Source organism: Mesitornis unicolor, unplaced genomic scaffold (genome assembly GCF_000695765.1).
Source record: "Mesitornis unicolor isolate BGI_N332 unplaced genomic scaffold, ASM69576v1 scaffold8443, whole genome shotgun sequence".
In the NCBI taxonomy this organism is placed as follows: Eukaryota; Metazoa; Chordata; class Aves; order Mesitornithiformes; family Mesitornithidae; genus Mesitornis; species Mesitornis unicolor.
Window position 1 is genome coordinate 10,662 of NW_010173942.1, and position 14,483 is coordinate 25,144.

The 14,483-nt window shown below is 35.2% G+C and overlaps 1 protein-coding gene across 1 annotated transcript in view; it reads left to right on the forward strand.

Moving 5' to 3' along the window:
• Window positions 1-241: 241 nt before the first annotated feature.
• Window positions 242-14,483, forward strand: part of ST18 (suppression of tumorigenicity 18, zinc finger) — a gene marked incomplete at its 5' end in the record, with an annotated part of 74,449 nt that continues 60,207 nt past the window's right edge. Inside the window, 3 exons of the mRNA XM_010180876.1 lie at window positions 242-348; window positions 6,968-7,022; window positions 8,916-8,946. Coding sequence (XP_010179178.1) covers window positions 242-348; window positions 6,968-7,022; window positions 8,916-8,946 — 193 coding nt within the window. The remainder of the gene's footprint in view (window positions 349-6,967; window positions 7,023-8,915; window positions 8,947-14,483) is intronic.

The window sequence follows — 14,483 nt, forward strand, 5'->3', positions numbered from 1 at the left end:
CTGTCAGAAAGATCATTAACAATATAAAGAAAGTAACATAAGAAAAGAAAAATTGCTATTCTTTCTGCCTTTTAGAAGCATCGTTGATGTCTCTATACCATATATTTGAAAAATCGCACACAAAAACAATACATCTGGATTATTTGCCCATTTGATTTAAATGATGTCCTGTTTCATCTATGTTTTCTTTAGTATAGCTGTTTTTTTTTCTTTCTTGTGTTGTTTTGGTTTATTTTTTCAGAGAATGAATTTCAGGATTATTTGTTAAATCTGGCACGGCACCTTGGGCTGAGTGACGAATTTGGTCCTTTGGAATCTGCACACATTTTCACCCGGAAACACACAAAGGTGGGATAATTTATAAAAATGAATTTAAGTCAAAATAGATACCTGTATTAGTACTAGAATGCTAAGTGGTTTAAAATGTAATGTCTTGTGCACTATGACTATTTTTGTCTCATAGCATCTGCTATATTAAGAACAGCAGTCTTCAACAGTCAGGTATAATACTGAACTATTGAAAAAGATACAAATCTTTGTAAATACCTAGAAAGTATAGGCTTTAAGTTTCAGAACTACACTCTGTTAGCATTACATACCGACAACAACACAACTCTTTGAATCCGTATGACTCCAGGAGTGAGAATGTATTTCATAATGCACTGCTTATATTTAATCTGTGAGAGACAGCATATTTGTGGGTTTTTTTGTTGTTGGGTTTTTTTAGAAAAATGTTTAGTGAAGTTTTTTAACTGTATATTAGTTGGTTGGGACAAAAATTTCAGTGTATTTGTAAAAAAACTTGAGACATCAAAGCATGTTTTTTTCTTTTTGAATATTGACACTTTCTTTCTTCTAAAAATTATAGTTAGTACATAGTAGCCCAGGAAATAGTGACAAGACACTGAACTACATAAAAAATAAAAATCCAGTATAAAAGCCTCCAGAAAGTAGGAACACACTTCAACTTGTGTTGAGCTACATTTCAATGTGGTAGACTATATAATTTTTCGCTAAATTTAAAAAGCTAGCAGTTGCCCCTTAATTTCATAAAGCTGTGACTCTGCCCTCTAAAGCCTTGGTAAAGCAGACTAATAGAAATACTTGGCACACGTTAGTTACCTAAGGGAATAATAGAACTATTTGCTGTAGTCGTTTGGCAAAAGGACATAAACATATGGCTTTGGTTTATATTCAGCATTGCCAGTTGTGCAAAGTTGCATGGATGAAGTATACAACAGCAGTGACAACTCAGAAATCGGAAGTGAGAATCAAAATAAATCATCCTCATTACAAAGCTATTCAAATTTGCCTCTGATTTAAGGTTTATTTTGTCGCTGCATTTTTTCAAGTAGTGACTACAATATAAAAAACATCTACTTCTCAAAAGTAAGCAAAACATTCAACCACACTGTAAAATGCCAAATTGTTGATGATTTATATGTGGTATAAACATGCTTTAAAGTTTACATTCAGTAGATGGAGTTACTTATTTTAATTCCTGAGAAAGGAGTACATCTGAACCAATTATTTCCATGTTATTCAACTTTCTCTTAGAGAAATTAGGAATAGAATTGTGTAAAATAAACCAAAATTTTCAGAAATAAGGATGCGATGACTCCTTGGTTAAGAATAATCAAAATCATAAAACAAGGCATATTTTCAGTAATACTCTTTGAGAACATCTACTTGTAAATATTTTTTTCTCTTTTCTGACCATCAGCATGTTATTAAAAAAAAAAAAAAGAAGATACTTTAACCACAGTACTACCAATGTTCCTAAAAATTTTGTCTTTGAATTTTGGATTATTTTTTAGTGCCAGTAATCAGAATATATAAGCTTTATCTATAAGCTGCTCAATGTGTACTTTTCCTTCTCGCCCTGTATTTCTCACCATCAATCTTCTATTAATACCTCATATTAAGAAAAGCTATAGTAGAGTGTCAGAAATATGCAGTCAGCACAGATGTATACACAGCCAAACAGTGCTCCATACTTCTGGACAGGTTGTAGGAAATCCTGCTTTCAGATTTATTTAAAGAAATCCTTTTCTTTCTGACAATATTCCTCTTTTATATGCTAGATTCTTAAATGAGACATTGAAAAGAAACGTTAAAATAAGAACAACCAAAGGCACTGAAAAGCTTGCTCTGAGAGTATTATTTATTGTAGGGAGGGCCACACAGTGTTTTGTCACCTTTGGGCTAAGTAAAGCACAGACGCGCTTGTAGTGCTTAGTAGTGTTCTGACTTTGAAGTTTGTGGCTTGTGTTTGAGACTAAAGGATAGATTTGTGTACCTTAAAAATCATTGAGGGGTTTTTTTCTAGTTAAGTTCATTAGTCTAGTGGCAAATGTAGCTGTTGCCTCTATACAAACTTAAGCAGTTTACAAATTAAAAATAATAAAGAAAAGATATTATTTTTCAGACCTCTCAAAATCGGTTAAATTTTGTACCAGAAAAGTTATTTGCCAAGTTTTGTTTTGAAAATCATATGTAACTTTTAGTTGGAAAATCACAACACATCGTCATCTTTTATATTCTTTACCTCTATATAAGCTGATGATTTCTTTGATGATTTCCTCTAGCTCATTATGCAAAAGGAAACAGGCTGCCACTCCAGGAGTGTGAAACCCACTCCAGGAAAGTCATACTTGTACAAAGATTATGATAGAAATAAAAAGTGCATAACTCTTACTTTAGCTCTTTTCAGGAGGTGCTTTTCACTTCTAGCTATGTCAGCAGCACTGGCTTCCTCAAGTCATAGTTTATTTCACAGTAATGTGCTGTAAAACTGTCTTACCAAGATAGTAGTGTCAATTTAGTTTCTGAACTTCAGAATTAAAAGGTACAAGTAAAGTGAAATTGTTGTTGTTGTTGTTACTACTATTATTATTATCATTTATTGCACATACCCTATTTTCAGCTGCTATTCATATTCTTGGATCCCACTATAATATCAGTACATGCACATGTGCACAAATAGACTACAGGAACACAAAAAACTCAGAGCAAACTCCTGATTCACTCAGGGAAATATTTCCAGGTGCTGCTCTCAAGTCCACTAACTGCAGTGGACTAACAGAAGTAACGTTTGGTTTCTTCAGCCAGGAACTCCGAAATAGTTTGCTCAGTCAGTATGGCTGCTGCTATTCCACCCAAAAGTTCATCTGGAGAAACATGAATATCCTGTAGCAGTCACATAACAAGTTATTCCAGTCTCAGCCAAGATGAATTTGTACTATTGTCGGTGACTCCAGTTGGTTTTCTGGGATGCAGTTATTGACTTACCCTTAAGTCTCAACCAACATTGAAGGACAGGTGGAGGAAGGATGAAATTGAAATTCCTGAAGTCAGCCAGAAAGCATTCAAAAACTTAGGGAGATTTGTTGAAACATGGTTTCAAAAAATAATTCAACGTCATATCCAGTGAATTTCCAAATCACAGAAATAGGGCATAACTGAAGCAATTCTAAGGCAAGCTTTTATTTCTTAGCCTGTTTACCTAATGATTTGGGACTGCATAGCAGCTACCCCTCTTTCACTGTGTTTCTGACTGTATATCTCCTACTAATTCCTTTTGAGTCCATTAGCTAGTTTCAGCTATTTTTGAAAAGAAAATGTTTAGATGGGTTTAAAACCCATCAAATCAGAGAATCTAGGAATAAGACACAAAGATGAAGTGGAATTAATTCCATTATTCACTTGTTATTTTTGTGAAGCTTGCCCTTAAAAAATATGGGACTACAACTCTTAATAAAATCTTCCTGGCAAGCACCTAGATATTATGCCAGTGGTCCCGATGCCTAAAAAAAATGTGGTGAGACATTGTGTGAGGGTTTTGTGCAAACATGACCATTCCATTTATCCCTTAAGGCTTCTTGTCTCAAGACAATAAATGTACTGGGAGGGAGGGCTGATCATCCCTGGCTTTGAGAGCATGAAGCACCTTCCCATTTTTACAGTACACAGCAGTCATAAGATATATCTCTTAAATTAACATATTGATAACTATAACCTCTAAAAACTTTGGATGGAATTTATCACTTAGAGTTTAATTCTTTCATTGTTCCATGTGTGATTTAAAAGTTTGAATACTTCTTGCTGACCATCTATGGCTGTAATTTCATGTAAAACCATCATTATGTAGATAAAAATCAGAAGTGAGAAATTTTGTTTACTTTTTTTAGTATTGGGCAGTCTCTGAAAAAAACTATCAAAACACCAAGACATTACATTTAAATTTTGAGCAAGAGAGGTCCTTTTGCTAACACACTTAAAAGATTCCACAGTTTCGTTCACTTTCTTTTGTATAATTTTCAAGTTAACACATGGGACTTTTTGTAAGTTAAAGTGGTTTTTTTATGCAACACAGATATGATGATTATTTTAATATGTGGTATGCACCAGGCTAAATTGTTCCATAAATGTTAGGTTTGAGTTGATTAAACATCTCTCATAGTTCCAAAGTATTACAAGGCAAGAAAAGCAATAGAAAAATCACCTGCATTGTTTTCATTGAGGGTTTTCACTCATTGTGCAGTTTTTAAATATTCATCACAATGCAATGTGCTATTTAGACCAAAATAAGTGCCGTTCAGTAGAAGCAGTGGACACTTTTTTGTTTCATAATTAAAAGAGCAGCACTGTGATTGCTGTGGTATTTATTATGAAATGATGACAAAGGAGTACCAGTGGTTTTAATAGTTTTAGCTTACAGGAGCTGTTGTTAATTTTGTCTGTAGAGTTGCAGGTGAAATAATGCACAGTGGATAAATAGTCTATATTGGTTTAACTGAACATAATATATAGTGTGTTCTGGAGTTGTTTGTCTCAATAGACTATAGTAATCAAAAGTAATGAACCTATTATGTGCAGGACCTTGGAGAGCATAGAATGGCAGTAAAAGTGTGGCACATAAAAGGTTTATTAAAGGAAATTAAAGTCCATCATTGCCACACCTGCTCCCCTATTATAAGTCTATGGCAGGTCAGTGCCTTCAATCACAACTCAGCATCAGAGAACAGAGCCATGTTTCCCATTACCATTGCAGTCACATTGCAAAAGCTCATTCCCCAGATTTTAAGGATAGTAACAAGTAAAGGCTGCCATCAGTCCCACTATGTAAACACAAGCCACTTATGTTTCTTCCCTGCTAATAATCAACATCAGATGTAAATTTAAACAGAGAAAAGATGCCACTGTCTTTCTTTGAGATGCATTTCAATCAATTCATACTTTCATTTCAAATATCACTAACCTGTGTTGTAGAATTAGACTTCCTCAAGTACACTAATACCAATTTCAAATGCTTGTATTCTCTCCTGCAAATAGGTATTTTGATTTCAGTAGCTGTAGATAATGTGTAACCTTATATAAAAACAAACAGAAAAAACCTCAGGAAATTAGAGAAATGCTTTTTCTCCCCTAGAAAGCCTGACTTCACACTTTTTCTTTCTTGGATCAATTTTGTTATATTCTGAAATGTTCTTTCAGATAAAAACTTCAAAACATCTCAGTTATCTGAGTCATACAAAGCTAAAAATAAAACATCCTCGGATCTTTAAACTCTATAATTGGAAAAAGTCACAGACAGAGCTTCTTGCATCTTTCCTCAGTGGGGCAGATCAGTTCTGCTGTTTCTCAGAAAGGATAAGTGAAATAAGAGACAGGATCTTCTTTTGGCATTGTTTTTTATCTTGCGACCTTTTGCAGGGGAAAGATGTCGGATTCTGGTATCCTCAGAATACACCTACCTATTGCTCAACACAGTTCTATAAATCAGATGCTGGTGTCTGCATTTGTTCCTGCATATTGATCTGCAGAAGCACATGGGAGTTGCTTCATCTGCAGTATTTTTGATCATCACACTTTTACAAACAGGGAAACTGAGATTTGAAGTGAATAATGATAGTAAGATACTACATTAGACTGAAGAAGATTTCCAGAGTTCCTGATATTTTGCCTAGACAAAAACTCCTCATGAGGGAGTTTTCCTTATATAAAAATTAAGAGTTACTTTTAGAAAGAAGAGGAGCTTGCCTTCCTGGAGATGGTCAAAATTACACTGCTGTACAATCTGCTGTATATCACTGCAGGTCTCTACACCTGAACATGAAACCTTAAACTGTTTGAATTTCAGGAGTTTGTAATAAAATCCACGGATTGAAAACCTGCCCCTACAATTATGGGTCTGGGCTAGATCCAAGATCAGAGGGTGTATTTTTCTAGTGCTGGCTTAGAGGTAGCCAAAAGTGCCATAGTTACAGCTGATCTTGAAAAGTCTCTCTTGTTTCAGTTAGAAATCTTACAGTAACAGCTGACTTTTTATGGGATTAGATTTTATGTTTGGTTGGGTTTTTTTTATTGTGAAACACAATCCTGGACACTACATCCTTCAAAAGTCTCACACAAATCTGTAACTGTCTCTTTGACCAAAACTTCTGCAAGAAGTAGTTAAGTAGTGAAGCGTTTCAAATGTATGTGTGCAATTATGCACATTCAAGCAGAAAGGTTTCACTCTTTGAGAATGAAGTTCTCAGAAATGCAGGTACTAACACAGCTATTAAGATACGCTCTGGTTACAGCAACAATGCAGAGTACCTGGAAGCACTGTGGAGTTCTGGGACCTTTTCTACCAGGAGGTGGATGCTGAAGGCAGCAGTCATAGAGCATTGCTGTTTCTAACCTTATGCCTTCAGCTAACACCTGTAGACTTTGTCATTAAACCTTACAGTCACTCATAACTATCATTTTATTAAACAAATCTGTATCATTAAAGTTATCTCCGAGGTATTTACTAGATATTCACAGATGGCTTTTTATCTCTTTGACAAGATTAATAAGGCATGATTATTCTTCTTTCTGTTACTGTCTAGCCTTTGGAAATGTGAAAAAAAAGCATTGAAGGTGTTTTTTTTCTCAATGGCAAAAGGATTGAATTAAAGACTTTGTGTTAATATTGCAGATGGATGCAGATGGGGAAAATAAAAAGCTGCGCACACGCTCAAAAGGAACCAAGGGTGAGTTAGCAAACACGTTCCATGACCCTGTGCCCAGCCTACCATGAAATATGATAGTTCCTGTGCACGGTCCCTAATGTGCAGTAAGAGAGTGTGTAGCTTCCTTAGGGCTGCTTTTTTAATCAAGGCAGGACACAGACTGCTGGCATTAGGAGGCACTATGTTATTAGCTATGGTTTAAAGAAAAGTGGGAAAAAATCTACTGTATGCTATTTTCTTTTTGCTATTTCTCAGAGAAAATGAAGGTTATGCTTTTTATTATGCAAACAAAGATTTTCCATAGGGAGTGGAGCTAGACAATTTTGAATAGTTGCTTTCAAATTAATGTACAAAACTTTGTCTCAGCCAACTGAAGGTTTTTCCATCTATTGCCATTAATTATCAGTAAATTAGCTGCATAAATGGTCCAGAAGTAAATTTACTTTAATCAAAATGTGCAGGTGTATATGACAGAAGAGAACCCTGTGGTCTTTTTAGGCACTGGTGCTCACGTTTCAGTTTGCAAAGTTATGACATAGTTGTATTTCTCAGCTATTCCTCTCTTTTTGTAAGGAACATATGGAAATGCAGTACTGAGAGATAAACAGGCCCTTAATGATTTCAACATCTGGAAAACATGATTGACTAGCAATACAACCCTTCCAGGAAAATAACTTTTTGTTTTAATTTATAACACTTTTTGTGACTCTTGATAATAAGTGATAAATGGAAATGCGTAAAAATAAATGTCAAAGTTTTGCCTGCTCTGTGAGCATTTTTGCTTATGACTGTTTTCAGAGGTGTTAAGCAGCCCTCTTTCACTCTCATTTTAATATGAGTTGTGCACTCTCAGGATTGTGCAAAACAGCCTAGTTTGATTCATTGTCACAACTCAGTAGTTCTGGATTGTTAATATTGTGTGTTCAGCTTCAAGTTGTGGTCAGAATGAAAAATTAAAGTGTGTTTTGGCTTGGTTCTCTAGTTTCAAATGACCAGAGGTGAAAAGTGCTAGATTTCACATAGAAAAATACAGAGGAAGGGGGTGGGAGTGACAGAAACTGCTCGCAGACAAGGGGATAAATACAGACAAGTTATCTAAAAAAACATAAGCATTGTTATATCAAATCTTTGACACATCCCTCAGTAATGTTCTCTGAATTTAATGTAAAATTCAGATATACTTCAAAAGTACCAGAACAGAGGACCTGAACAGTTATTGAAGAGAGAAGTTGTTCACACCTCAGCATTAGAGCATGTCTTCTCTCTTGGTCAGGACTGTGAGTTAAAAGAGTCTGTCTGGCTTAGCAGACTTTAATTGCATTTCATAGGGGATTCATACCCTTTTCATTCAAAGAGCTAATAACACATTTTTAAAACTAGTGGATTTTCTTTATATTTTTTATAAACATGCGCACACATCTATAGGAATTTATAGATCAGGAACTTTTTTCCAGAACTGGAAAGAGCAAAAGTTGTCTGTGCAATATGAGTAATCCTTACAGCCACCTGTTGGCTCTGTCAATATGCTGTATATCCTCATGTGGGCAGGTATTTGTAAACACCAGACTTTGTCATTCCCAAATTGAATTAAAATTCAGAAAAAGCAGAAAAATGTCATTTTATTTTCAATAAAAGCAGGTGCCTTCTCTTTTATTTTGATTTTTTCTTATTCTTTTTTTCAGTTGTTCTACTGCACACAATTCTCCTGATTTTATGCATCCTAAAATAACTGCAGGAACTCTATGTTCAGTTAACATTTGCCACTAGTAGTTACAGTCCTGTGGTTAGCATGAAATAATCACCTGTGTTTTGATAGCCACTCCTCTGTCATCACAGACAGGCAGGTGCAAGGTTGCAAAAAGAACAAGTCTGGAAGTGTAAATTAATTCATTCTTGCTTGCTTTTTATTAACAGTTCAAGTGGACTCTATAGCTCAAGAGCTCAGGTAAGAACTCACATTGTTTATTTTTTCAGTTTTATTTTCTGATTATATTGATAAATTCATCCCAAAGGTATTGCTATAAAATGGAGAATCCAGTAAATGATTCATGATCTGATGGAGGGTACTTGATGCAGATTCACTTTTTAAATCTACCCCCCAAAAAAAGCAAAATGTTAGCATTACTTATGCAAACATAAACAAAAGTAATGCCAAGTGGGCAGGATTCTGATCTGCTATCTTTATCTTCAGCCTATGTCAGGGCACATAACAAAAAAGTATAATTTTTAATGAGTTTTTGGTCTTCTTTTTCCCCTAAGTATTATATTATTTTAGCATCTGAACAGTCCAAGAGATATTAACCTTTATAAAGTTTTGTTAGATGGCTTTTATGAAATTGGTTATCTCTGTATATTATTTTGAATTCTAAATGCACTAATGACTCTCTACTTACTGAGGTTTCAATTTTATTGAAGTAGCAGAAAGTACTTTTCAAATTTGCATAAAGCATGGTAGTCCATCCAAAACCATGAACTCTGAAAGGATATTCCAGATCACCAATAATCTAGTGAAATTTTCACATTCCCACTTTAATCTTACTAAAGTGTGCATCAACTCCTAATTGGTCCAAGAGTTTAGAACAAACTCTGGAAAGACTGGTATCAGTATCAAATCTTCAAAAAGTGCACATGCCATCAAATTCCAGTTCTGGGACAAGTTCACTTTTAATGTCCCCCAGGAGAAATATTTTCAAGTAGCTGCAAATTCCTGGAGTTATTAACGAAAAATACAATGCACTACAGCTGCAATACTGAAAACATTTTTGCTAAAACACTTAAGAGTTTTCCTTAAATGAGTTTATTTTGCCTACACTCACTTTTCATCTCATGTAACTGAGCTGCTTTCTTAACCACAGCAGGCATCTGAAGTATGTTACTGTGGGTTCATTCATCTAGGGAATAGAAACATCATCATATGATTTATTTGATCAATCAAAATGCCACTCTCTTAATATACAACACGAAATATTTATAGGAAGTTCTTTGCAGTGAAGACATACAATATTTTAAGTTTTTTTAAAAAACAGAAAATTATAAGCTTCTTATAGATATTCCATGAACAGAAGTGGAGGGTAACTTTTTGGATAAATTATTCATGATGAGTGACTCATTCAGCTCTACTGTCAACCTCATTTTTCTGTATGGCTTCAGTTTCCTGAGATTTAGTGCTTCTCCTTTTTCCTCTGTGCATCCCTAATTTATGCACCAGAAGGATGCATTAATCCAAAGAGGCAGTCATCCAAAAATGAGGATGCTCCATGTGTTCCTAAAAGAAAAATGTTTGAGAAATAGAGGATGTGCAAGTTTCTGCAACATCAGGGAATCTGTAATTTATGCATTATCAATTACGATAGATTTCCCAAGCAATTTTACTTTTCCTTGTGAAATATATGCTATTTTAGGAACTAGCACATAACAGTTTACTCTGTCAGAGGTGTGGACTACTTCCATTAAAAATTACACACATTGGCTTAAAACAGTGAGCTTAACAGACAACAAAGCCATTGCCTTGTTCTTAACTTGGTATTTGTAATCTCTACAGTACTAAATGCCATACTGGGTATCTCCACAATCAAGTGGCTTTAATAAGGCAGGTGATCAACTTTTATAAATCTATTTGTTTATGAAAAACTAGAGGAAGAGAGTCAGGGGCTGCCTTTCAGAAATGTAGCCTACAAACTGCATTCCTATTACTCATGCCCACATTACTGTGGAAAATCTATTGAACATTCCTCAAGAATTAAAGACTGAAATAGTCTGTTGTGTTCCCTGGATACAGATATTGGAACTACTGTCTTTTCTGACCAAGGTTCTAAATGCTGTGTTGGCTGAGAAATTTAAATCCATGCTTAATTAATTTCCCCTTTTCCCCTGGCTTATCCTATCTGACAAAGCATTTTTGCGCTCCTTATTGAGTTTCTGTTACAAAGTGCCTTGGGATACTTCTACATGAAAGGCACTACATAAGCTTACATGGTTATATTGTATTATTATTAGTTTCGTAACATTGATTGGTTCTAGAGCATTTGTTAGCCTTTTCTTATTCTGCAAGTTGTGGTTCACAAAAGTAGAGAATGAAATAAATGAAAAGCAAAACAAAGAGTTGCAATTACCAATTAGATGTAATAATGCATGGAAATTTCTCTCTTCTAAATTTCAGGAGTTGCATTCTTTCTTAATGGAATTAATTGCCAAAAAATCTATTGAGTTGAAGAAAGCCAAGACCTCACCCAGAAATCTGGATAATGGTTTTGCTATCATTCATCTTTTCCTGAGAAATAGGGCCATCTTTCGACACAAAAAGGATATTTTCAGAAAAAAATCACCTTAAGGACCAAGTTGGGGTTTAATTTTTTCTGTTTAGCAAAATGACTGAAAGTTCTCTTGCACTGCAGCATTTTCAGAAGACAGTGCTTTTCTTCCAGATAATGACCACGTATATACAACTCCTATTTAAGTGTCAAACTTGCACTGATTTAATGTCATTTTACGTCTTAAGGGACCCCAGTTTTCAATATCATAGAATTAATTTTCTTTATACATGAATATAAGTAATAGTGCTGTGTTATTAGTTCAGATGCTCAGTTTATAAGACCTTTTTCTTTTACTACACCTACTATGTATGCTGTAGTGTTGAAGCATAATACACAGAACGTAATAAGTCCTTCAAAAACAGAATTCTTTCTCCTTCCAGCCTTAACTATTTACTTATGAACAGCATGGTTTAATCTTTCATTTAGGAATGTAGTGCTGTGGTGATTTCATTGGTAGCTAAACTACTCACAAGAAAAGAAGAATCTTTTATCACAACCTACACGTGGCTCAACACAGTATGTAGTACGAGAGCTGAAGCCAGGAGATATCTGTCCCATACTTTGAAGTTTGAATCTGACATCTTTTGGGCATAAGAACATAACAAGAAGAAGAGGTCTTCTCTTAGATGATTTAGTCATGGACCACTGAAAGGACCAGGACCTTCAGCTGTGTTCAGGATTAGAATAAAAACCAAAGGGAAGTGAGAAATATTGGTGTGATGTATTCTCATTACTGTGTTCTATTTAACAGATGGGATACAGTACGATGAACCATCTGTAGGTTATGGAGTGGCATCTGGGTCAGACTAAAGAAGAGCAAATAGGATTGATCCATGCATGGGATTACAAAAGCATATATCAGTTTGGCTAAGTCCATATCTGAATAAAAAGGCTACCTTTTCTAGGTTAGATACAGGTGAAACCAAGTCTTTCTGGCTTCTGTTCGTTAATGATTAATGAAGACTCCACAAGACACTGGTGCTTCAAGTCATGGTGAATAGTTCTGCTCTTTGGTGGGGATAGTTACTTTTCCCCTTATTCTTTGTAGTGCTGGATCACTTCTCCAAAAGGAATAGTTCTTCTAAAGTAAGAAAAGTTACTTTTTGTCTGGAACTCTTGTTCCAGATGTTGTGAGACATTTTAGATATTCAGATAAATTGAACCCTTCAGTGTGAATGTATAGAGAGATGAATATCCTGAATGTTTTAGAAGAGAGAGAAGTAATAGAGCAGAAATCTCTGGACATCTTTTTGATAGAAGGAGTAATCTGACACGTCACACTTTGGTGCTATCGCTTGATTAGGAGAGTGAGAAACCAGCAAAGCAACCCTACAATCAATGGTGCTGAAGTATTTCAGACGTTTTACGTTACTGAAATGTATTTCTTAACTTTATCCGAATTGTTTAAGAGGTATGTCAATATAAGTAACAATATTGACAGCATACTATAAAGCATTTTGCTAACTGAAGTAGCTATTCTTATTCTACAATGCCGAATATTTTGCTGGTTTCCTCTAAGTAATGACAGATTATGTGTATCCAATTATAGCTGAACTCCAGTTTCAGACGGTAATGGAATGAAGGTAGACAGTTCCGTAGATATGGCCAGTCAGGAAAAGTTCATGGTATGAAAGAAACGAGCTGTGCATGCCTATCTGTATTTAGAAAGGAATGATTCATTAGTAATACTTTTTCTGAGCTTCATAAAATAAGCAGATTTTTAAGAAATATTTGTATGAAAAGAAAACAATAGTCTGGCAGATGACCTGAGAAAAAGGTGAAAGCAGTATTTAGATGATGGAAGAAGTGGGCAGATTTAACAAAATCACAAGAAGAGGCTCAAAGATATTCCTTAGCAAGAACTGAGACTGTGATTCACTTGTGTAGCTATGACCTTCACAGTACTCTTATCCCATAGCACGGCTTAAAAGTGAGACAGAGACTAAGAAAGCTGTTTGTTCCTAGCCTGCATCTGGAAAACCTGTCAGGTTTGTCCTTTGGGCTTGGCTTCTCTTTCTACAGGAGTTGTTCATAGGCAATGCATTTCTGGAAATTGGTGGGAAAAAGCACACTGTCATAATCCTGAATAAGCACATTTCAAATAGAACTGAGGTGGACTCTTGCATTTCCTGGTTACTCAGCTGTCCCCACTGGGACCCTCAAAGTCCTTAGTATGCTCTGATGAGACAAAATGTGTCCCTGAGTCCAAATAGACTTAGTAGTAAATGCTAAATGAAGATGATCAATAGCTCTATCTACAGCCAGGATATTTAATCTGATTTTGTTCAGAAATGTCTGATCTTGACAGAAAGTTTTTTTTTTTGTGATTGAGATTGTGTGTTGACAGCATACTTGCCTAGCTCTCCTCCCCATTGTTCCCTATGATGCTGACTGCCTGGGCCAGAGTTGTGCCAACTTGTCATTTACATATTACTCCAAGATACATATAGATTAGGCATTTCACCTGAGACAAAGATCTATGTCATCCTATTTTTGTTGATAACTAATCTTCAGTTCAACAATGAGCATTATCTTAAGAGCACCTATTCCCCAGATCTGGTAACAGAATGAGTTAAGAGTGTCTACTGCTTGCTCTCTAGCTTGGAAAAGGAACTTCCTCCCTGTCCAAGCCATTGTTGAAATTGAAAAGGTTATGGGGCTTTTAAAATGTTAAATTCTGCCTCTTACTCCATGATTTCAGGTATTATCAAGACTTTCATGTTGTCATTCATTGTACTTTCTTAAATTCCCACTAAAACTTTTTCGTTTCTTATTCGTTTCTGACAACACTGTTATATTCCTAAGGAATTTAGGCTGGTGTGCTAGTCAGTGCTGTCCTCTAAGGAACTTCCTCCTAAAAGGAAAGGTGATTTTGCAATTAATTTTGATAGAAAATATTGAACAGTCAAGCATAAACAAACACTGAACAATCAGTACATGCAGTTTACTGTAAGGCTAAAGGTAAGCATATGCTAGTCACAGAATTAATAAAATAATAGTGCTCAAATTCACCTATCATTATATACTGTATGTCAACCATTCTCATAATAACTAATAAAACAAGCATTAATGTAAATTGTAGTGGCAATCAAATTTATAGGTCTGTCATGTCTAAGTTCCTTCCTTGTTTCCTCCTTTATCATCCAGCTCCCTCTAATTAGCCATCAGA